Raw genomic sequence first — 22,879 nt, 5'->3', positions numbered from 1 at the left:
CGGAAGGAATGCAAAGAATGAAAAGAAGAAGAAAAGAAAAAGAAAAGAAGGGAATCAGGGTCTTTTCCCAGCCCACCTGGGATCCCTGCGACTCCTCTGTCCAGACCGGTTCCTCCTGCTCGGACCTTGTGGGCCCCTCCCTCTCCCAGGGGCCCCACAGTGAACTGGAAGGGGCTTCCGGGAACGTGTTGGCCCCGATATTTAACGTTAACGGTGTGTGCTCCCATCTCCTGAGGGATGAAGCGGACGCTGTAGGTGCTGTCTTCTCCTTTAATGATCTCTGCGTCCTCCGTCTTTCCTCCAGGACTCGTCACCTGAGCCGTCATCTCCTGGTTACTTGTCTCACCTGAGAGGGGGGAAGAAGAGGAGGAGGAGGAGGATGGATCAGATGATGTGTCTGGTAGGACTCAGATGGGGGTTAAGATTCTGAGTGTTTACAAGACATGCAAAGTCGTGTAAGTCTCATTAATACAAACCTCAACCTGTCAACCTGTTCTGTCAGTAACACTTTCATCAATCATCAATTATTCATGCTTGTCAATTTCTATTTATTAGTCTTTCAGATCTAAAATACACATTTAGGTTTTTATTTTGTTTTCTTTACAGATTTCTGTTCTAGAAATACAGTTTCTACCAATAAAGTTAAACAGCTTCATCAGCAACATTGATTCTGATACTGAAATTCATTAATTTCCAGAAAATCACTTTTCTTAATTCATTTTATCACCAAAACCATTTTGAAATTAAAATAATAATGTTTTGTGACCACAGAATCCTTCAGTGCATCATGCAGCCACTTAACATGCAGGATCAGGTGAGGTGATCACCTGTCTCACACACACACACACACACACACACACACACACACTGAAAACCTGCCTCAGGGTCAGTGAAGTTAGTCTCCACACACACACACACACACACACACACACACACACACACCGTCCTGCAGTGGCGGGCGGCTGCCGGCCGGCATGCCGTTGAACCCGCTCAGACTGTCTCGTCCCAGGAAGTCTCCGAACACGTCTCTGAACGGTTCTCCTCCCACTTGCGTGCTCTCCTCCACACGCACCTCCCTCTTGGTCTCGCCGGCCCGGGTCTTACTGATCTCGGTCCGCTCGGTGCGGGTGTAGGTGTGACTGCTGCGAGTGAACGTCCGCGTCAGGCGCTCCTGAGCCGACACCATGTGGAACCAGTTCCCTAAAAGCAGCGGGGAGGAGCAGGGAGGAAACGAGGGTCAAAGAGAAGGAGGTGAAGAGGAGGAAGCAGAGGGGGCAGGCGGAGACAGGAGGAGGAGACGCTGATGTCACTGCTCACCTGGGATTTTGAGGTTGAGGTCACAGGTGCTGCCCACAGTGGCGATGGAGGGAGCCTGACGCTTCCTGGTGATGCTCTCCTTCATCCTGCCCTCCCCGAACACCTTGACTGTGAACGGACTTCCTGTCCACACAAAGACATCATCACGTCAAACATTCTGAGGTGGTTCTGATGGGACCAGATCCAACCATCGATCTCAGATGATCAGCTGGTTCGTACCTGGAACATGTTGGTCAGCGAACTTGATGTTGATGATGTAGTTTCCAGGTTCAGTTGGACAGTAGGTGACTTTACAGGTCCCGTCCTCCACATCCTCACAGTTAATGTCCACTTTACTGGGACCCTCGATGGACAGACCCAGACCTCCGTACCCTGAGAGACGAGGACGGAGGACATCAAGTAACAAGTGAATAAATAAACCACAACCATCCTGACCTCACGCACTGTTACAAACACTGACAGGAGCCTCTCTGTACGTGGTGAACAATCATCTTCCCACAATATCAAACAACTACAATGGACACACACTGAAGATAATAACTGGAAGTTATGTGTTAAGGATGTTTTAACCCCAGAATTGTTGATTGTTTTATAAAAAACAGGGAAAAGTCCAAAACTAGAACATTGTTTACTGCTTTCGAAAATGAAAAACTGTGATGGAACTCAAAAAGTTGTTCAAATATTGAGAAAACCAACACGCGGCGGTTCTGTGAGACTGTTCAGAACCTGAGGTTAACCTGCCTTGTGAATCTCACCTGCGTTCCTGGTGTCCACGATGAACTCGGCCACCTCGAAGGTGTGGCCCTCCACCAGCCCCTGACCGTAGACCTTCACCTTACTGGCGTCTCCGATCTCCGACTGGCCGACCATGATCTTAAAGGGACTGTTGGTCACGTGTTTCCCATTCTTCTTCACACTCACCACGTGTTCGCCCACTTCCTTCGGTGTGAACGAGATCCCTGCAGGCAGGAGGAACAACATGGTTTGATGGTTTTCACTTCATCACATCATTAAGATTTCCTTCGATGAAGCACAGGTACCAGAAGATATCAGTCGTTGTTCTACTAGTTTAAAATCAAATCAAAGTCCTAAACTTTAATCATGAAGTATTAAAGGAATCCTACATATTTTACCAGGAGCCTCAGTGACAGGAAGCTGATATAAGCTGATGGTTGATGGATTTAAGATCTTGGACTGTTACCACCTGGTTTTCATGCGAGGTTAGCTGCTAACAGCTCTGAGCTAACGTTCCTGTAAATGTTACACTCAGGAGTTACTTTTGCTCCTGTCATTTTCAAACAAAACAGTTCTGTCATTCATCACCAAAGCCCCTTTCAGTTATCTACATCTGTTCATTGATTGATTGATTGATTGATTGATTGATTGTCTCATTAACGAACTCAGTAGAATCTGAAGTGACTCTGAGCAGCAGCGACCGACCGATGTGTCTGTTGGGCAGCCTCTTCAGCAGACACGGCTCCTCGTTCCCAGACGGCGCTCTGATGCTCGCGGTCAGGCTGCTCAGATCAGTCTCCGTGATTTTTAAAGAGACGTCTGTTGCCGTGCCAACGTTGAGCTGAGACGTCCTCATGGAGTCGTCACCTGGAGATCAATGACGTCAGAGCAGAACAAGCAGATTCCTGTAAAGACTGAAGCGAAGACAAAGGAATCTCAGAGTTTATCTGGTGGTTGTCTTGTCGTACCGGTGATCTTGGCGGTGAAAGGACTTCCAGGGATGTGTTTGTCATCAAACTTGACGATAATGTTGTAATCTCCAGCTGCGGTGGGCAGGTAGGACACAGTGCAGGTCCCGTCTTTGTTGTCTTTACAGCTGATCTCAGCTTTAGACGGACCTTCAACAGCCAGAGACAGACCGCCTGAGGAGAGACGGACCAATGAATGAATAAAGGCTGGTCCCAGAGCAGCAGGTAGATCACCTGTGGTGAAGTTAGCGCAACGTCCTTCTTCACATTAATTACATCAGTACTTTAAATCTCATGCTCAACACTCAAAACTCTTTCTCTTGTTCACAGTTCGATTTCAGTCACCTCTAGTTTGCTTTTTATTCATTTTTCAGCTGAGCAAAAATTGTTTGTTGTAATACTCAAAAATAATGATGATGAAAAACATTTTGTGGTTAGAAACGTAGTTTGTAGTTTTTCCTTTGTTAAGTTGCAACAAGGAGTGAATCAGAAAATAAGAAGGATTCTCACAGATATATCGTTGAATAAACTGATAAAACAGCTGATGAAGTTTTTCTTTGGAACATGACCGTCGACTGCTGGAAGTTTTTCTTTTGGTCTTTGAAGTGAAATAAAGTTTTAACTATGTACAAATGACTGACACTTGAATGTTGCATGTTAAAGTATTGATACCTTCTCCAGCATCTTTGGTGACGATAGTGAAAGTGGCTGGTCGGTTCACCGTGCCGTGAGTCAGACCAGGACCGTACGCAGTCACATGACCGCTATTAATGGCATCAACATAGAACTGGAGTGGACTTCCTGTAAAAGAGACAACAGGACGGAGGATAAACGTTTAGATCAGCAGCTGATCCATCCTGAAGTCAAGCTGTTTGCTGATGATACTCTACTTTTTGTTTTTAAAGACTGAGACCTCGGATGAATTCATCCTGGACGAGCATGAAACAGGAAAACCACAAACCTGGAATATGGTTTCCATCGTACTTGATGTCCATCTCGTGCAGGCCTCGCTCTGTAGGCGAGTACTTCACAGTGACGGTGCCGTCCTTGTTGTCGGTGATGTGAGGACAAGCTGTTCGTCCTGACGGCATGCGCACTTCACCTGAGGACAACATACAGAAACAACACCTGTTCATGTATCACAGCCACCGCTGATCAATTCTGACATTTCACAAAGACACAATGTTTTAATGTCCCTGCTGACAGTCGAGGAAAGATCTGCCCGATAATACATACTAATGTTCCACGTTTGTCAACATCATATCTCACAAACACCAGAAGAAATTTATTTAGACTCAAAGATGAACTCATAACAATCTGGTGGTGGAAGGAACGTCTGTTTGGACAAAGCTGTTGTTGATTTTGCTCTTCAGATGATTGTTGTTGCACCAGGTGATGAAGCTCAGTCCTCTGACCTCCTCTATACTGTGAAGGCAGCATGTTTTCATACATGTCAATATAGTGATGGCTTCCATGTTCACCACAACTACATCAGCCTTTAATTACTTTCATTTAAAGTCTCCAAAGCCCTCTGAGGGACACCAGAGGAGACCTGCTCGTCCTCTCAGTGTTGATAATTCAACCACGTCTACATACTCATACCTGTACAGACCGTCATGTGAGGTATTCTTCATCAGGACTAAAGATAACACTGTCGTCCTCTCTGATCAGACACTGACCCTCAACAGACAGAAAGTAGATGAACTCACCTGATCCCTCACAGAGCGACACGTCATCAGAGCAGCTCTCACCTGTGATCTCTCCTTTCTGCACCGTGAAGGGAATGACCAGGCTGAAGGGGCGGAGCATCGGATCCATCCCATCCACGGGGCTGATGGGATCATCGGTGGCCTAAACCAGAGCCAGAGGGGAGGAGTGTCAGTGCTGCTGTACTGGGAACTCTGGGATATGATCCAGAGAGAGGAGGAGGAGGAGGAGGAGGAGGCAAGGCAGGATGTCAGAGAGGCTGAGAGCTGGTTCCCTAAGATTTAGACTGGTCTCAAACCAGTTAGACACGGTTCAATGATGAAAAAAAGTCTATTGTTCTTCATAAAGAACTAAAATAATTATGTTGAGTTTGGAGACGACCTGCTGGAAGCTGTCGCGTCTTCACTTACTTTACGTCCTTCTGAAGGTAAAATGTTTGAAGATGTCTCACCTCATGAAGCTGTTACATACGTGTGGTCATGTCACATTACGTTACGTTAAATGCAGCAGTAGTGACAACAGCCATTTAATATTATTCATTACGTTTTACTGACGAACAGCCTTGTAGCTGAAGTCGTACAGATTTTAATCAGAAGCATCAGAAGATGTTCATCATCAGACGGACACGAGTCTCTGTGGAACCAGCCCTCTGACCCCATCTCATCACGCAGACTGAACAACATGCAGCACCATGCTGAGCCGACACAAAATCAATAAGAGAATCTGGGTTGTTATTGACGGCGAGAGGACAGTTTCAGTGTGTGGTCGTTGTGTACCCAGTGAGGGGAGAAGCCCACATAGGGAGTGAAGGGCTGCTGTAACTGAAGCTGGTCACATGGCTCCTCTATTATTGGGACGGTATCACTCGCCTGACAGGGAACAAGGTACAACCTTTAGAGCACACACACACACACACACACACGTGCGCACGCACGCACGCATGCACGCACACACACACGCACCCACAGGCACACACACACACACACATACATGCACACACACACACACACGCAAGCATGCACGCACGCACACACACACATACATGCACACACACACACACACACACACACACGCATACACACACCTGCATGCACAAACACAAATGTCTCAGTTTCAGAGTTTGTGACAGAGCGACATCATGATGTGTTCAAGGACACGTTCACACTGCAGGTCTTTTCTTTAAATCTCATGTTAACATTTAGCATTTTACGGCTCTTTGTTAGCATGAACCTTAAGCTAAGCTAATACCAACATCAGTTATTAAAGGAACAATTCACCCAAAAAGTAAAGTTCACTCTGTATATCATGGGGAGTAATTGTGGGGTGAACTGTTCCTTTAAAGTTAAGCTAATCTTAAACACCACACACATGCTACAAATGTCTGAAGCGGGACTTGAACCCTGGACCTCCTGCTGGGACTCACCACCACGTGGAACGGGCTGTTGGGGATGTTTTCTCCTCCAAACCGGATGGTGATGACGTACTTCCCGGGCTCCGGAGCCGTGTAGTAAATGTCAAACGTGCCGTCGGCGTTCTCCACCACGTCCACGTCCAGCTCCGCCCCGTCTGGAGTCGACACCTTACAGGTGACTTTACCTTTCCCAGCAGCCTTTGCATCCACAGTGATGACGGTCTCCTCTCCGATCTGGATGGTCGGACCGATACCTGATCCTGACAAGACGACACTGGATCAGTCAGTGACGAACAGGGAGGAAGATCTCACCTCTTCAGTGTCTTTTAAACTGATGTTTGTATCTTTATTCCTGTTTGTGTGATTTGATTTAACACAAACTGTTTCACTTTGACTTCACACATTTAGAAACGCGTCCTTCGCTCTGCCAGGCGGCTCAGACAGCTCAGGGAACCTCGGAATGAAACAAACTAAGTAAGAAGTGCGATTAAAGCGTACTCACCCAGTCCGTGTCCTCCGATCGACACTGTAAGAAAACAATGACAGGATTCAGTGATGATGTCACACAGTCATGATGTTGAAATCTGATTGGTCAGACTGATCTGATGGGCGGAGTCTGACCTGTCACAAGACACTTGCTGGCGTCTCCGGTGGGCATGGCGTGGATGCGGTATGGCGAGTAGGGGATCTCGTCTCCTCCGTACTTGATGGTGATGGTGTAGCGTCCCGCCATGTCCGGGACGTAGGACACCGTGTACGTCCCGTCTCTGTTGTCCCGGATGTTCGCTTTCTTAGGTTTTCCCTCCGGATCCTGGACACACAGACAGGAAGTCAGCGAGGTGTGAATGTGTTTTAGGGTACATGACTGCGGCCATCAGTGGTCTCCTACAGAACCATGTTCCTTTGAGATGCAACCCGACTCATGCCAAACTCTCACTGACCTCAGAAAAGAGATCCGTGATCAGTCCGGCAGCTGGCGTCCACTCAGACAGTCCAACAGTGTTCATTAACAACCAGCTGTCACTGGACTCAGACTGCAAGGTCTTAAAGTTCACGACACGATAATTTGGTGTTCTTGAGTTCTGACTTTCTGCAGTTCCTGCTGCTGGTGGTTTGAGACCAGTGGTGTTCACAGCACTCACATGTACTGTTCACATCAACATCACACTGCTTCTAACTCTACTCAGTGCAGCAGAAGAGGGGTGGATGGATGGATGGAGGCAGGATTACACTCTGGTTAGTGGAGAACTGAACACCACATGTGCCTGTTAGATCATTAGATAAACTGATGGAGGTCAGTCCACATGAACCACAGGAGGGAGACCGATTAACATGTTGGTGGAAAACATCAGCAGAATTAACAAGAAGGTCCAAATAATGCAGAATGAGTCAGAGACAGAGTTTCACAGAGTTTATAAAGTGTCTCCAACTCAACAACTCACTAAACTGACACATTTGTTAAGGGAGTCTGGTGACTTTCTCCACGGGGACAAAGAAGTCGCCTATATTGTTCCTGTTTAGTGTCTTTGTAACATGTGACATGTTTAGATCAATAACATGTTTCTTCTTTCATAAATGGAGTGTAAATGGTGAAATCAGTGTAAACAGTGTGTTCAAACAGCTGATCAATGTTGGCAGGTAAGACTTTAGCACTTTAGCCACAGAAGCAGACAGGCTGGTACAGACATGCTGCCACAAACTGACACTTTTTACAAGGAGACAAACAACTTCAGCTTCTGGTTTAATGCTGAATTTACAACAAGGACACAATGATATAGAATTAGTCGGGGGGGGCAACATGAGACAGGGGAGGAGGTGATGGAGGAGGGTTCAGGCCTTACACAGCCTCTCTTATGAATACTGAAGGGGATGGTTTTCTTTACTATATGTGACTCCCACACCCTCCTGCCCCAGTCCTCCACAAACACAGAGGCCTCACGCCTGCATCCATCCGGACCCTGCAGCAACAGGAACGAGCCCAGCAGGAAGAACAGGACGTCACATGGACCGTTTGAATCAGGGTTAAAACAGACAGGTTATCAGCAGAGTGCAGCTGGAGGCTCACAGAATATTACAGCTCACATCCAGTCCTGATCACATGACTCTGAAGCCTGTGATCACAGACTGATCTGTAGTTCTCTACATGTACAAGAATGAAGAAGTTACCGACGGTACCGAGCTGGTTTACAAGAAGTCTTTGAGGGGAAACCCGGGTCTATTCCAGCTATGATTACCTCCGGAACCAGACAGGAAGCTGTCGCTCACCAGTATCTGAACCGTGAGCAGTCCCTCTCCAGCATCTCTGGCATCGATGGTGAACTCGACCGGCAGACTGGCCGGCACTCCGGAGGCATTCAGACCTGGACCGCTGGCTCGAACTTTACTGGCATCATGAGCCGGTAGTGTTTTGATCTTAAAAGGACTGAGAGGAGACGGTTTGAAAGGTAAAACTCAAACCAGGTGAACATGATGAAGTCTTCCTGTTCGGACCTGTTCTGTACTGACCTGCGAGGGACCTCCTGGTCGGCGTACTTCACACACACTGTGTACGGGCCATCATTGGCAGGAGTGTAGTTGACTGTGTGAGTACCGTCACCGTTGTCCTTGATGCTGATTGGTTCAGCGACACCTGAAGAGCGCAGAGATTTTCTACATCAGTTCTACCTGCTGTTAGAACAAGACTGAGTTTAGACTTTAAGGACCCAGACACATCAAACGGACATCAAGGAAGTAGCAGGTCGATTAGAGATCAAGATGTTCTAGTCACAGTTTCATCTGGTCCTCAAAGACTGAGGCACTGAGGAAGGTAGGTATCAGGTTCAACAGCATCGTGTATTCACACTAAACTTCCGGTTTGAAAGCATCCCTCATAAATCCAACCCTGAAGGCCTTCAGCTGAGATGTCCATGAAAGAAAGTGAAGACGAATCAGGGCTGTGTTCAGGGTCTTACCTGTGGGCCCATACAGCTGGACCGCTAGGGGGGCCACCCCAGCCTTGCTGTTGTCTACAGTGAAGGTCTGAGGAACGTGGGCTCGGACTCCACTTCCCAGGCCGGGACCTGAACACCTCACTTTACTTGGATCAACTAGCTCTCGCACTGGAACCCGAAATGGGCTTCCTGCAACACAAAGAGAAGTGGAAGGAATAAGTCATCACCGTATCTGTCTTTCATAAAAACTGGACGAGTCAGTCTGAATCTTCACCTGGGATAGGAAGGCCTCCAAAGGTGATGTTGACATCGTACTCTCCAGGAGTGAAGGGGATGTACTCCACACTGCAGCTGCCATCTTTGTTGTCCTTACATGACATCTTCGCCTCTGATGGACCCTCAATGGCCAGGCCAAGACCTCCGGTGCCAGCACCTCTGAGGAAGAGACCGGGCAGAGTGGAAGTTTGGGTGAATCGAAGACAAAATACCTTGTCTGATAGTAATCCAAGCATGAAACATGTAAAATCACCTGGTCTCAACAGTGAAGCGGTTTGGTTTGTTAACCAGTCCTTCCTCCAGGCCTGGACCGTAGGCTCGGACCCGACTAGGATCACAACCTTCAGTCACCGACACCCTGAATGGACTCTTTGGCACCGAGACTTCATCGAACAACACTTCAATCAGATGCAAACCTGCACACATACAGGGACAGAGAAATAGGTTATTTTAAGTTGGAACAATTAGCATGTTAGCTTGTCAAACCTTAGATCTAAGATAAGAGATTGTCATGAATTATAACATACATTGGAAATGTGTCAACTGACTAAAACACAAGAAGTCACGGTAGCACAGCTGGGATGTTCCGGTCCTGGGCATGACTGACTCAGGTGTTTCTGTAGAGAGTTGATGGACGTCAATGCGAAGACAATATGTCAGCATCACATCCCAGTATCCCATTTTTCATCCTAGGTAATCAGACCCAGACTCCACCATAATTAAACCCTTATTGAGACAATAACAAACTGTCCAACATGGAGGAAGCTATAAGCTGTGTGTCTCCATCCAGTCCCTGTGCTCCACAGCAGAGATCACGTGTTGTGCTCTCTGGGACAGGAGGGTAGTGTTTGGACTAAATGTTGAGGCTTTTCAGAGGCACTTGTAGAGTAAGAGTGATGGGTTGCTAATGTTAGTCTTTAAGTTGTGAATGAATTGTGCCACGGTAACACAAAAGAGATCACCACAGCTGAAGACAGCATACTGAAATACATAAATACCATTAATCGTCGTTTTAGAGTCTTGAAGGGTTGTTCTACTTCACTGAGGGAGATCTCCGCCTCCTCTTTAACTTCAGGGAAGGGAAAAAATGGAGAGCTAGTGTAACTAACTAACACCAATCTGGGTACCAAGGCAAGCTGGCGTAGCAGGCTAGCACCTGCATGTTAGCATGTTGTAACTACTACAGAAGGAACTACTACAGGGGAATTCATTCTGCTTCCGTGTGGCTGCCCGCTGGCATTATCCTGTTCTCAGTTGTTGTTGAGCTGCTGTGTCACTCAAACAAACCTGAATATTAGATTCTTTACCCACATTTTAGAGCCAGCATAGGTTTTGAACTGGCAACCCTTTGGCTATAAGCACACGTACTGTATGTGAGCAGCAGAAGAGACACAGACAGCAAATCAGCTCCATTAAAATCTCAGTGTGACTGAAGCCTCCACAGGGGAGAGTATTTCTGTCCCACAATGCAATGGGCTGCAGCATGTCACACATTACTATCAGTGGAAAACCATCTGCTGCAAGCAGACAGACTCCAGCTATTAATACACCCACTCATCCCTCCCACCTCTCACCCTGCTTCACTCTCTCACTGAGCTCTGACCGGCTCGTCTACAGTCATTCATTTAATCTTAAATATATATTTCTATATCGTACGCCGAATATCTGTTACAGCTCTTCTCACAGACACGATTGCATTACTGACCTCATCTCTGTTTATTTGGCCTGCATCTTACTTCAGTTTGCCATGTGAGGATGAAAATACTATAAATATACTGAAACACTATTACTATTACATTCAGGTTGAATTACCTTCACGTGGACCATATTCATCTAGCAGCCATTTCTCTCTGACATCACACTCGGGGTAGAAAGCTCAAATGTTGTACTGTGTTCAGATTGTCAGTCTCATAAACGACGTGAATCTAACAAATAGTTAACTTTCTGATTGATCAGCAGCTGTAAAGATAACTGATAGCTGTACATCTGGAGGGGCATGTGGCCATATTTCAAAATAAAACATGTTTGATAACCAATTAGCTTACGTCAGCATTCAACCACTTCCTAGCTAAAGTTACTGTTTGTTACACAGTGCGACAGGAAAGTAAATTAGTAACAAAATATGAACGTTCATCTTGTAACTGTGACCTTAACTAGGAGGTGGTTGCTAACATTAGCTAACAGGCTATCAAATGTTGCTTTATTAGCATGTCAACATGCATAGATATAGTTTCCAATAACAATAGTTAAGGTTTACTTAAAGAATTAGCATGTTAGCAGATCATCTTAATGGAAAATATCCTTTTCCCTCATGTTGACTTAGTTTACTGAGCTTGGCTTTAAATCTAGCATGCTAAAGTTAGCCCATCAGTGCCCCACTGTTAGCATGATAACATAAAATGAGTAAGACTTGTGTTCACATTTGGATTGTGTTTAAAACAACATGAAGTTAGACATTAAGAGTGCTAAACATGATGAAATCATTCTGCAGTAACTAGTTTAATTGCTGAAGCCACAATTGCCTCACACGCCTCTTTCCTTTTACTGCTGCAGAGGGAAAACAGAAGCTTTATGGAAACCACAGGGCTCTTCATTTCAACATTATAATGTGTTGCTGTGGAAAAACATCCATAAAACAGCAGCTGACCACCTCCTGCCTGTTCTGTGTTTCTGAAACTGAATCCAGCAGACTCGCTCATCACCTCCTGCCTCCAGCCTTTAGCAGACCAACACACAAACAGTCTCACCGTCCTCGTAGGGAGTGTACTCCACCCTGTAGGTCCCGTCGCCTTTGTCGGTGATGTAGGCGTCTGTGTTGACACCTGATGGGTTGGAGATGCAGACTTTGATGTGGCTGCCGCCGCTCTTGTAGTGAGCTCTTGCGTCCACTGTGAAGTGTGTGGTCACCTCTCTGAGGACGCCTGCAGAAAGAGAAGAAACCAAATCTGATGTTAAGAACTGATCATGAAACGAAGCTTAATGCAACACAATGAGTAATGCGTAGCCTATAAAACTGCAAATGTGCTCCTGTGAGTTTATTAACTGTCATAATTGAGAAGTCGAAGAGGCCAGTAATTAGACCACAGAGAGCCGAGTCCAGACCAGATCACACAGTCCCTCCATCATAAACAGACCACAGACCAGCAGAGAGTTCGGAAACTAAAGTTCAACCACGTGTGGCTCTGAACCAGATCTGACAGTTTATCTACACCAGCAGCACTGACGTAGAATCTGCAATCTAACAGTGAAAGAAATCCAATCAAGGTAACAGTTGTGCACAAATAAATAAGATTTACAAAGTTTATCATTGGAGTACTTTTGAACTTAACATACAGGATTTCCAAACACCAAACAGATGTTTAATGTGATTACAGCAGTAAATCAAAGATCAGGTGCCAGTTTGATAAAACCAATGTACACTTGCGTCCACCACCTTGTTTCTGGGCAGCATCTTTCAACCCTCACCTCTGGGTTCCACTCCAGGTCCATAGACCTTCACCCCACTGGTGTCGATGGCTGGGTCCACCTGTAGTCGGGTGGGGAATTTTGGCACTGGGTGTCCTCCATACTTGATGGTGATGGTGTACATGCCATGGAACTGTGGGATGTAGGTGATGGAGTAGGTCCCATCACTGTTGTTCTGGATGTGAACTTCAGCTTTGGCTCCAGAGTCGGAGATGATCTCGATGGTGAGCTCGGCCTCTCCAGCTTTAGAGCAGTCCACTGTGAAGGATCCGTCCTCGTTGACCTTCCCTCGCTCCAGGCCAGGACCGCTGGCCGTCACCTTGCTGGGGTCGAACACCGACTGGACCACAGCCTTGAAGGGCGACCCAGGAATGTGCTGGTCTGCGAACAGGATGTTGATGGCGTACTCACCAGGCTCAGTGGGCAGGTAGGACACAGAGCAGGATCCGTCACCATTGTCTTGGCATTCGATCTTGGCCTCACAGGGTCCCTCTACTGTCAGGCCCAGACCACCAGTACCAGCTCCCTTTGTGTCAATGGCAAAGGGGGCCGGTTTACCCACAGTGCCGCCCTGAAGACCTGGACCATATGCTCGAACCTGGTGAGTAAAAACACAAAAGAGGTGAGAGTTAGTGACGCTAATGCAGCATGCACCAATACAAGGTGTTTGAGGAACCTTTGGAGGTTACAGCTGCTCTACTGAAGGAAAATGTTGGATGAATTTCTGACACATTAAAAGAAGCTTTGAGGAAAATGTCTTTAACTTACCTTCGAAGGATCAGGAGGCATGACGCCCTCCACAGTGAACGGACTTCCTGGTATAGGGTTTCCATCATAGCTGATGTCCACTCTGTACGGCCCCTCCTCAGGGGGAATGTACTTCACTGTGTGCACCTCATTGGCCGTGCCCGACTCCAGTTTGCAGGGGATTGGCCGACGTGACGGTGAGGTGATCTTGACATCCAGTTTTCCTTGACCTCCAGCTCCCTGAGTACTGACCATGAACTCCTCGTCCTTCCCGACGTCCACCTCTTTGATTGGCACACAAGGGCAGATAAATCAGGAAGTTCAGGGTTTTATATTTGTACAACTTTCTGTTATAAAGTCATGAAGTCTAGCTCGGTACTCTTTACTCTTTTCAGTCTGGATTAACATCTTCTGAGGAATCAAAAAGTTTAACTACATGTTCAGTAAAGAAGGTGAAGCTCAAATCTCACTATTTAGTTCAGGAAAGTGGTTCCATTTAGTACCAGTTGAGAGAACCAGAGAGAGACTGAGATAAAACTCAGATCAGACTCAGAGGTACTCACTGTTGTTCAGACCCTGAACTTTGACCTTGTTGAGGTCCAGTGGGGGGGCCACGCTGATGTTAAATGGACTCTTGGGGATGGGGTCTCCTCCGTGACACACAGTGACGGACACATTCCCCTGATGGACACAGACTACAGTGAACATCACTTCATCAATCAGTTATATGAATCAGAACTGGGAGCTGTCTGACCTGTTGCACCGCCGTGTAGCGGACGGTGTATGAGTAGTCGTGGTTATCGATGATCTCAAAGTCTCTGACCGCCTCGCCTTTAGCTGCTCCGGTGAAGTGAACCTCAGGTTTGGCTTTCCCGGCTCCTTTTGTGTAAATAGTGAAGTGAGTCGGTTTTCCCACTTCAACACCTGCACAGAGTCCAAGAGGAACACAGTTTAAATACTCGTAACATGGAGGCTTATTAAGATCCACACCGTCTGCAGGAATAAACACCCAGAGTCACATCAGATTCTTCTCTGTATCTAAAATCCTGACAGTGAGATATTTGTTGGAGTCTCTGTTCAACAAAACATTTATCAAATGTTTCAATTGCTGTATTTTCTGAATCAAAGCTGGGTCCCAAATACAGGCCGGGGTAAAAAACAAGGGTGGATGAACTCCTGATGGTGTGTTCCCCCACTGACTGGTTTCACACAAAGTCGATGAAAACAGAGAGGAGAGCCAGAACCAGAACCAGAACCAGAGTCTGCACAGAGTGCTCAGACGACATCACCGTAACCTTGAGGAGACCTATGGATTTATCCGGTTTGATAAATAATGTAAAAGCGAGTCGTCACAACATTTAAGTATTCTGTCTCTGAAAAATAACTGTGTCACGATCTGGTTTACCCGTCTTGTTGAGTCCTGGTCCTTCTGCTCGGACTTTAGCTGCATCGTGGGAAGGATCCACCTTTATTCTGAAGGGGCTGATGGGGATTTCCTGTTCCAACATTAAAGACGTTAGGTTTGTTAAACATCTCGTTCTGACAGAACTCGTTTCCAGAAGCAGTTCCTCGGTCCGAGTTCTCACCTGATCAGCGAACAGCACCATGATGGTGTACTGCCCGGCTCCTGGAGGCGTGTACTTCACTGTGAACGTGTCGTTGTCGTTTTTGATGATGTCAAAGTCGATGTCAGCCTCTGCAGGCCCGACCACACCTGGAGCACACTTGATCCCAATGCTGACGTCACCTGCAGGTGATGCAGTCATAAAAAAAATTAGACTTCAGCTGCTTATCAAAGCGAACATACCAACAGAAATATGAGGATAGAGACTTGACACAGTTGTGATCTGGATCATCTCACCCTGTCCGGCCTCGCTGCAGTCCACCGTGAAGTACGTCGGCTCGTTGGCCTTCAGTCCTGACTTCTCCACACCTGGACCGTAAACCTTCACATTCTCTGGATGGCTGCCTTCTCCGATCGCCACCTGGTGCACGAGACACAAAGTGTTTCAACACTTCAGTAGAAAACATTTTTAAAAACACAACAGCAACTATGTTTAATTTCTTCGCAGCATTCTGCATCACGGCTACGAAGTGGAGACGTCTAAGATCCAGATCATGTATGAAACTGTGCTCTTTATTTTGTTCTGCTTAATGTAATAATGACAGATTCTGATGTATAACATCTTCACACACGTTGCTGAATTTACCCTGAGTTAATGCATTTATATCACAATAATGATTCGGAGTTGAGTGTGCAGCTGTGATTTACCCTGAAGGGGCTGCTGGGCACGTTGACGTCGCCCCAGGTGATGATGACGGTGTGTTTGATGGGTTTAGTGGGAATGTAAACACAAAAGTAGGTGCTGTCGCCGTTATCTGTGATCTGTATGTCGATGGGGAAACCTTCTGCGTCCTGCAAGCACAAACACACACTTCACTCACTGCCACACAAAATGAAACACTCTACAATAATAAGCAGCACAAAGGCAAATATTGAACTTGACACTCCAGCTTTTCATCGTCTTTCTGGCAGTGAAGGATCGAAGGACGTGAACATCACACACGCGTTCTGACCTGAGCGTAGAGCTTCAGCTCTCCTCGGCCGGCTCCGTGGGTATCGATGGTGAAATCAGCGGGTTTGTTGACGATGCAGCCCAGCGGCTCCAGACCTGGACCGTAACACTTCACCTGAGGAGGAGAAAATACTCAACACATCACATTTCAGAATTCAGTATCTGTGAAATTCTGTTAAAATCAGGGAGGTTCTGCTCTCACATTCTCCGGGAAGACGTCATTGGCAGCCGGCAGAATGTGAGCCATGAAGGGACTGTCCTTGATGTCCTCGTCGTCACATATGACGTGCACAGCGTAATCGCCCGCCTCAGTCGGCCAGTACCGCACGTCACATGACCCGTCACCTTTATCGTCACACTCGATCTTTGCCTGAGAAGGACCCTCGATGGAGAAACCTGCAACCACGGATGCTTTATGTAACAACCTTTATAAACTCCTGATGAGCATTCAGCCAGAGAGCATGCATACGTCTCGCTGACATCGATGTGATGAATGCAAGTTACGTAGAGTAGATGTTCATCAGGGACAGTTTGTTGTTGGGAAGACGTTGATGAAAACAACGGCAACACCACTGAGGTAACAAATATTCTGCTGTGAGCAGATATCAAAGTATCTGATTACATCTGTAATCGTATGAAATGTCTTTTACTTTATATATATATATTAAACATTATGTATGTATTCATTGTATTTATTTGGAGCCAGTTGTGTGACTTCATGCTGCAGACACCAGGTTCTTCAAGATCGATCCTCCAGGATCTGTTTGTTTCTCTGCACACAGCGCTTCAGATCACCAGGTGCCGTCTTTAAGCCCCGCCCCTGGCCACCTGTCAATCACTGTGAGCAGCAGGTGAGTTGTCGTGACGTACCGAGCGTTCCCACCTCCGTGCCGATGGCCTCCACCACAAAGTCAGCACTCTTCCCCACCATGCCGGTCTCCAGACCTGGACCCCAGGCCCGCACCTTCTGAGGCCCCGCCTCCTCACTCACCTGGACCTCGAATGGACTGAAAGAGGACAGAAGTTTAACTAGTGCAGCATCAGATGTTCTGGACTAGAACTCTGCAGCAGAGTTCTAACACACAAACAGAGTGATCCCGATAGCTAGATCTGGTTCTGCCAGGGTTCTGTTATCAGTAACTGGAGAACACTGAGCTCAGGTGACGTCTCACCTCCGTGGGATGCTGTGTCCTCCCCAGGTGACGATCACGATGTATTTTCCCGTCATGATGGGGTAATAATTACATTCATATATCCCGTTCTCCATCTCGAGGACCTTCACCGGCTCCTCCAGGCCCTCTGGGTTTAAATAAAAACATCAGCCACAATCACACCTGCTCCTCAGGTACAGTAAAGGTGCATCACAAATAAATGTTTGGAGTCGTGGCGTCTCACTTGGTCCCTTCACAGTGACTTTGAGTTCTCCGCTGCCAGCTCCTTTGGTGTAAACTTTGAAGTCAGCCACTTCTTTCACCCTCAGACCCTTCGGCTGCAGACCTCTGCCCGACGCCCTGCAGGCATTCGGGTTACAGGCTGTGAGGACCAATCAGACGGTTTGGGACAAAACTGGGTTAGACTGGGAGATGATGGCGAAATGATAACCAGGCAGAAACATTCACACAAACACACACAACTGCTTAAACTCTACACTGAACCCTGAATAAAGACCATTAAAGACTGTACAAACTGAACCAGTCCAGTTGACTATGAGACAGAACTTAGAGTTCCCAGAACCTGGATGACTCAGAACCCTCATCAGAACCCTCATAAACAATACTGAGATTCTGTAGGAAAGTTACTAAGTTAAACTTTTCTTTAAACAATGAGAAAGTGAGGATTTCACCTTAATAACCAACTGAAACAAAACACACACACACACACACACACACACACACACACACACAGCTGCAGGTTTATCTCTGTTAGTCAGCTGATCAGTGCTGAGAGAAGCAGTTTGCTGCAGCTGAAAGGAAAAAGCAGCAAAGATGAAGACGAGCTGAAGAGAAAAACAGGATTAAGATCTCTGAGCTTCACGTTCAACACTTCAAAGACAATAAAACACAACATCTGTGAATATTCACAAAGAAAACAAAGAAACACTGTCACATTTAGAAAAGGAAGAGGAGGGTTATTAATATTGGTTATGAGGAGGAGAGGTGAAGCAGCTCATGATGATGATGAATGTGATGATGATGATGAAGATCCACATGGCCACAATCAGAAGACACCTGAAGTGTGTTTTACATGCGAGCTGTTTAAAACGTTTCATTAGTTGTAATTACTGAGTTAACTGAACTGAGAGAACTCAAACATTTGTCTTTTACATTATTTTAATAACAAAATCTGGTTTGAGGAATAAAAACACCACGAGAGCCTGAGCTAATACGTGCTAATATGAGCTAATACGTGTTAATATGAGCTAATACGTGCTAATATGAGCTAATACGTGTTAATATGAGCTAATACGTGTTAATATGAGCTAATACGTGTTAATATGAGCTAATACGTGTTAATATGAGCTAATACATGTTAATATGAGCTAATACGTGCTAATATGAGCTAATAGGTGCTAATATGAACTAATACATGCTAATATGAGCTAATACGAATTGATGTTAAATGCTGAACTAATGTTAAGCTAAAGAAAAGAATCAATAGGATAAAATGATAGTTGGCCTGAGGTGATCATTAACCCTGACATCATCCACAGAGGGCTCAACTTATCACATCAATTGATCACAGAGTCAACACATCCACATTCACTCTGGTTCTGGGCTGTAGAAGAAGATAAAGCTGCTCAGAGACGAAGCAGGTGCTGCACATGCTGTAAAGCTAGAAACCCCCTTCGGAGAGGTCAGAGGCAGGGATGGTTTTGAGTTGAGGTGGAAGGAAACCAGGCTAGCGCAGGCAGGCTCCAGTCACACCCCCGCCCCCAGCCTGTACTAACTTGGTCGCCTGGGTTTGGGTGGTGTTGGAGGGGGACCTCTCTTTGTCTTGTCTGAGGGTGGGGTGCGTATGGACAGAGGTCCAGTCTGCACCGGAGATGCAGGATGAGGGACACTCTGTGAAACTGCAGGAGGGAACAACAGTGATGATACATGTGTACACAGGCAGAGAGGGGACAGGACCAGTAGATACCAGGACCAGCAGCCAGAGGGGGAATGTGGTCAGGTACGCCAGTCAAATGTAAGTCCAGAGCCCAGTTCCAGTCAGGTCAAAACAATAAATTCCAGGGTCAAGTCAAAGAGTGAGAAAGCCAAGTCTCAAGCAGTCCTCCCAAGTTCCAGTTTACAAAGTCCTGGGTCACGTTCAAAATCAAGACAGCAAGTCTCAAGTCATAGAAAGTGCCATAGTCCATCCATTTATCCATATAAGTGATAACAGAAGACTGCACAAGGTAGTCCAGACATTCCAAGTCTCAGATGGGTTTAGGGTTAAGTCAAGATTCAAGTCAAGTTAGGTCCAGATAAGTCAGGATCAGAAGCTGGCATTACTGAAGTCAAGTCAAAAGGTGAGAGAGGCAAATCCTAGATAAAGAAATACAAGTTCCAACATTTACCAGTTTACAAAGTCAAGACAAACCTCCGGAGTCAAGCTCCCAATCATACGGACATCCCAAAAAAAGACCGCAAGTCCAAGTCTCCAAAATCAAGTTTTATGTCAGATTAAACAGTCCAGGGTCAAGTCAAAGCATAAAGGCAAGACTAGTGCCAAATCAAGGCAGAGAAGTCCCAATGTCTAGTTCCATTTCAGAGAGTCCCAAGTCACAACTAGGTCCAATCACACAAGATTAAATCAAAGACAAGCAAATTCCATCAATCTGTCCATATTCAGTGATCAGCAAAAGATAAAATATGGCAGTCCTGACATCAGTCAAAGACAGACAAGCCAGGTTAAGTCACAAGCAAAAGTAGGCAAGTCCCAAATCGAGACTGACAGTCCAAAGTCCTACATCAAGCCCAAAATCAGGTTCTCAGGAATGTCCAGGCTCAAGTCAGAAGGTGAGAGGGGCAAACCCCAAATCTAGGCAGCAAGTCCAAGTCCCCTCAAGATAGGAAATCCTCAAGTCAAGACAATAAGCACCAGTAAAGACAAAAGAGTCTTAATTCCAGTCCTAACAAGTCAAAGTCAAGATGAGCAAGTTCCATTTTAGAAAGACTCAAAACTGGTTCAAGTCACACAAGGTCCCAAGTCAGTGCTGCAGACTACACAAGGTAGTCCAGGTACTCAAAGATGGACAAGCTCCAAGTCAGATACCAAGTGAAGTCACAAGTCAAGTTTGGCAGTCCCAAAGATGAGTCACAGTCAAGACAGCAAGAACCAAATCAGGTCCGACACCTACAGGACCAACATTATCATCCTTCTGCATAAAAATGCACAACTCCCATTTAGATCAGTGGAGAAGACCGAAAACTGCCCAAAACCACGAGCGCATACAGCGTCAAACAATAAAACCCAGGACTGAGGACTGACTTTCAGAACTGGGCCCAGACAGAACCACAGATTTTTAACTGTTATCGAAATCAGAAACGTTCAGTGCTTTGATCCATCAGTCATCAGGTTTCAATGTGACAGTTAGAAACGGATGCTGAGGAGCAGGAGGAGGTTACAGGAGGAGGACCACAAGGTTCATTATACTGTTTGTAGTAGATGATTCACTGAATGAAGTCAGAACCTCTGAAGGTTTCAGGTTCTTGTTAATGTTACATGGGCATTAATCCACAAAACAATTACAACTTTGATTCAATACCATTGAGAACAATCATCAAGTCAGCGCAGAATATTTCCCACGTGGTCGACATGTAGTGAACCTACCCTCTGACACGTGGACAGTGAAGGGGCTTCTGGGAATCTGCTGCCCAGCAAAGGTCACGTAGACGGTGTGAGGTCCCTCCAGAACGGGAACATAGGTGCACCGGAAAATACTGTCGCCTTTGTTCTCCAAGACAATCTCCACTGTATCCCTCCGACCGTTTGAATCCACAATGATGACGCCTACATCTCCAGCACCCGCCCCTGGTGGACCGACAGACAGACAACAGGACTTTCAAACACTGACAGAAGAATATGACTCTCACTGGAACAGATACAGACTGAACAGTTTAACTGAGATGGAAGTCAAGTGAGAGTCGATGTACCGTAGGAGAAGATCTTTAATGCTTTTAAGCAAATAAAGGTGTGTTTAACATAAACTGAAAATATATATATACAGTACTCTGATATTTTGAAATGTTAAGAGTTAAGACCGGCTGAGTCCTTGTTCATACTGTCCCTGTTCAACACTCCTGTATCCTGACTGATGAGTAGGTTAGAGGCCTCAACATACACAAATGACATTGAAGATTTAAGTCTCACTGTCTGAGGAGCTTTAACTGTTTGTGAAGTTGATGCTGGTGAAAAGATCTCAGATCTCAAACACAACACTTTGGTCTTCAGCAGGTTTCTTTTCTTCTGTTCCAGTTAAACTGACTGAAGTCGAGCAGCTCAGGTTTCAGGTTGTCACTCAGAACTATATAGTTTCAGTTTGAGTGGTTACCTGCAGTGTAAATGTCAAAGTATGTCGGTTTGTTGGCCACATTTCCCGCCTGCTGCAGTCCCGGCCCGCGGGCCTGAACTCTGGTCGGGTCACCCATGGCCTTCGAAACATTCACCATGAAGGGACTTCTGTCAATGTCCTGCCCAGCAAACAGCACCTTCACCTGAGAGGAGCGGGAACACATGGACCTGTCAGGGCTTCTGATGGGTCACTGCCATCACTGATCAACTTGATTGGTAATGAGGTCATGAAGATCTCGCGTGTTGAGACTCTTCAGTACTGTCTGTTGATTGTTGGCTCGTTAATTTTGTCTCAGAAGTGTTTTAACAGCAGAATATCTACGGTTGATTCAAGTTAAATGTTTTCAGCCGCAGTAACTAAACCACTTCCTGTTTGTAAAGATCAGACTGAGGTCCAAACACTAATGAGACCGTGAGATGAAGCTGAAACCTCTTGAGGTTCACAAGTGGACCTTCACACGACCTGATGGTGCTTTTTGTCTTCCCTGGTGTTTGGATCTTACTTTATGGAGCCCCTCCACTTTGGGCAGGTAGACCACGGAGTAGGTTCTGTTCTTGTCGTTGTTGGGGATCACTCTGGCCTGATGGACACAGACAATGATGTCAGTCATGTTTCACTTTGTTGTGTTTGATTAAATATAAAATAAGAGTGTGTGTTCCCACCTCCTCTGTGTGTCCCTCTGGATCTTCCACATAAACCAGAACTTCTCCCAGTCCAGCCTCCACCGTCTCCACCAGAAACTCTGCTGGTTTCAGGACAACGTTACCTCGAGGTTCAATACCTGAAAGACAAAGAGACAAATCAGGTTTGTGACATCACACAACAACAGACCAACACACAAACAAATTCACTGAAAAACACAACAACAAACACACCAACACAGCCTGCAGCAGGCAGCTGATAACATCAGATTCTGATCAGTCTTTAAACGGACTCTGGTTCTGAGCTCTTCTCTCACCTGGTCCGTAAGCTTTGGCCCTCTTCGGGTGCAGCGTCTTGGCCCTCAGGGGGGCGCCGGGCTTCAGTTTAGATTTGGGGAACTGGGACAGGTAGGTCATCACAGAGTGCTCGTCCACGTTAGGATCCACAATCTCCTCTGGCGCGATCACCTGAAGAAGAACAGGGAGGCCATCACACGGTAACCACATTTAATCCTCATGATGGAGAACAAAGAACGAGACCTTCTGGAA

At 46.2% G+C, this 22,879-nt stretch overlaps 1 protein-coding gene across 9 annotated transcripts in view; it reads right to left on the bottom strand.

Moving 5' to 3' along the window:
- LOC119032460 (filamin-C-like) overlaps window positions 1-22,879 on the bottom strand; it is a 40,171-nt gene that overhangs the window by 4,915 nt on the left and 12,377 nt on the right. Inside the window, exons 4-42 of one of the 9 annotated variants that reach the window (XM_037121653.1) lie at window positions 22,648-22,798; window positions 22,352-22,470; window positions 22,192-22,269; window positions 21,669-21,831; window positions 20,948-21,148; window positions 19,080-19,202; window positions 17,528-17,665; window positions 17,305-17,431; window positions 17,003-17,139; window positions 16,335-16,528; window positions 16,134-16,247; window positions 15,829-15,972; window positions 15,418-15,541; window positions 15,143-15,303; window positions 14,962-15,052; window positions 14,311-14,480; window positions 14,120-14,237; window positions 13,578-13,840; window positions 12,810-13,407; window positions 12,092-12,265; window positions 9,598-9,760; window positions 9,343-9,503; window positions 9,090-9,257; window positions 8,644-8,767; window positions 8,404-8,560; window positions 6,760-6,949; window positions 6,641-6,664; window positions 6,151-6,392; window positions 5,504-5,596; window positions 4,772-4,871; window positions 3,982-4,122; window positions 3,693-3,821; window positions 3,021-3,194; window positions 2,758-2,919; window positions 2,073-2,276; window positions 1,537-1,689; window positions 1,318-1,440; window positions 943-1,200; window positions 77-346 (exon numbers count right to left, since the gene is read on the bottom strand). In XM_037121653.1, coding sequence (XP_036977548.1) covers window positions 77-346; window positions 943-1,200; window positions 1,318-1,440; window positions 1,537-1,689; window positions 2,073-2,276; window positions 2,758-2,919; window positions 3,021-3,194; window positions 3,693-3,821; window positions 3,982-4,122; window positions 4,772-4,871; window positions 5,504-5,596; window positions 6,151-6,392; window positions 6,641-6,664; window positions 6,760-6,949; window positions 8,404-8,560; window positions 8,644-8,767; window positions 9,090-9,257; window positions 9,343-9,503; window positions 9,598-9,760; window positions 12,092-12,265; window positions 12,810-13,407; window positions 13,578-13,840; window positions 14,120-14,237; window positions 14,311-14,480; window positions 14,962-15,052; window positions 15,143-15,303; window positions 15,418-15,541; window positions 15,829-15,972; window positions 16,134-16,247; window positions 16,335-16,528; window positions 17,003-17,139; window positions 17,305-17,431; window positions 17,528-17,665; window positions 19,080-19,202; window positions 20,948-21,148; window positions 21,669-21,831; window positions 22,192-22,269; window positions 22,352-22,470; window positions 22,648-22,798 — 6,424 coding nt within the window. Of the gene's footprint in view, window positions 1-76; window positions 347-942; window positions 1,201-1,317; window positions 1,441-1,536; window positions 1,690-2,072; window positions 2,277-2,757; window positions 2,920-3,020; window positions 3,195-3,692; window positions 3,822-3,981; window positions 4,123-4,771; window positions 4,872-5,503; window positions 5,597-6,150; window positions 6,399-6,640; window positions 6,665-6,759; window positions 6,950-8,403; window positions 8,561-8,643; window positions 8,768-9,089; window positions 9,258-9,342; window positions 9,504-9,597; window positions 9,761-12,091; window positions 12,266-12,809; window positions 13,408-13,577; window positions 13,841-14,119; window positions 14,238-14,310; window positions 14,481-14,961; window positions 15,053-15,142; window positions 15,304-15,417; window positions 15,542-15,828; window positions 15,973-16,133; window positions 16,248-16,334; window positions 16,529-17,002; window positions 17,140-17,304; window positions 17,432-17,527; window positions 17,666-19,079; window positions 19,203-20,947; window positions 21,149-21,668; window positions 21,832-22,191; window positions 22,270-22,351; window positions 22,471-22,647; window positions 22,799-22,879 lie in introns of all 9 variants that reach the window. The other 8 variants (XM_037121652.1, XM_037121655.1, XM_037121659.1 and 5 more) reach the window with 8 other exon arrangements.

The sequence above is a fragment of the Acanthopagrus latus genome, chromosome 14 (assembly GCF_904848185.1).
Source record: "Acanthopagrus latus isolate v.2019 chromosome 14, fAcaLat1.1, whole genome shotgun sequence".
Lineage (NCBI taxonomy): Eukaryota > Metazoa > Chordata > Actinopteri > Spariformes > Sparidae > Acanthopagrus > Acanthopagrus latus.
The sequence above is the reverse complement of the archived record's forward strand: the minus strand, read 5'-3'. Positions and strand labels throughout refer to the sequence as shown.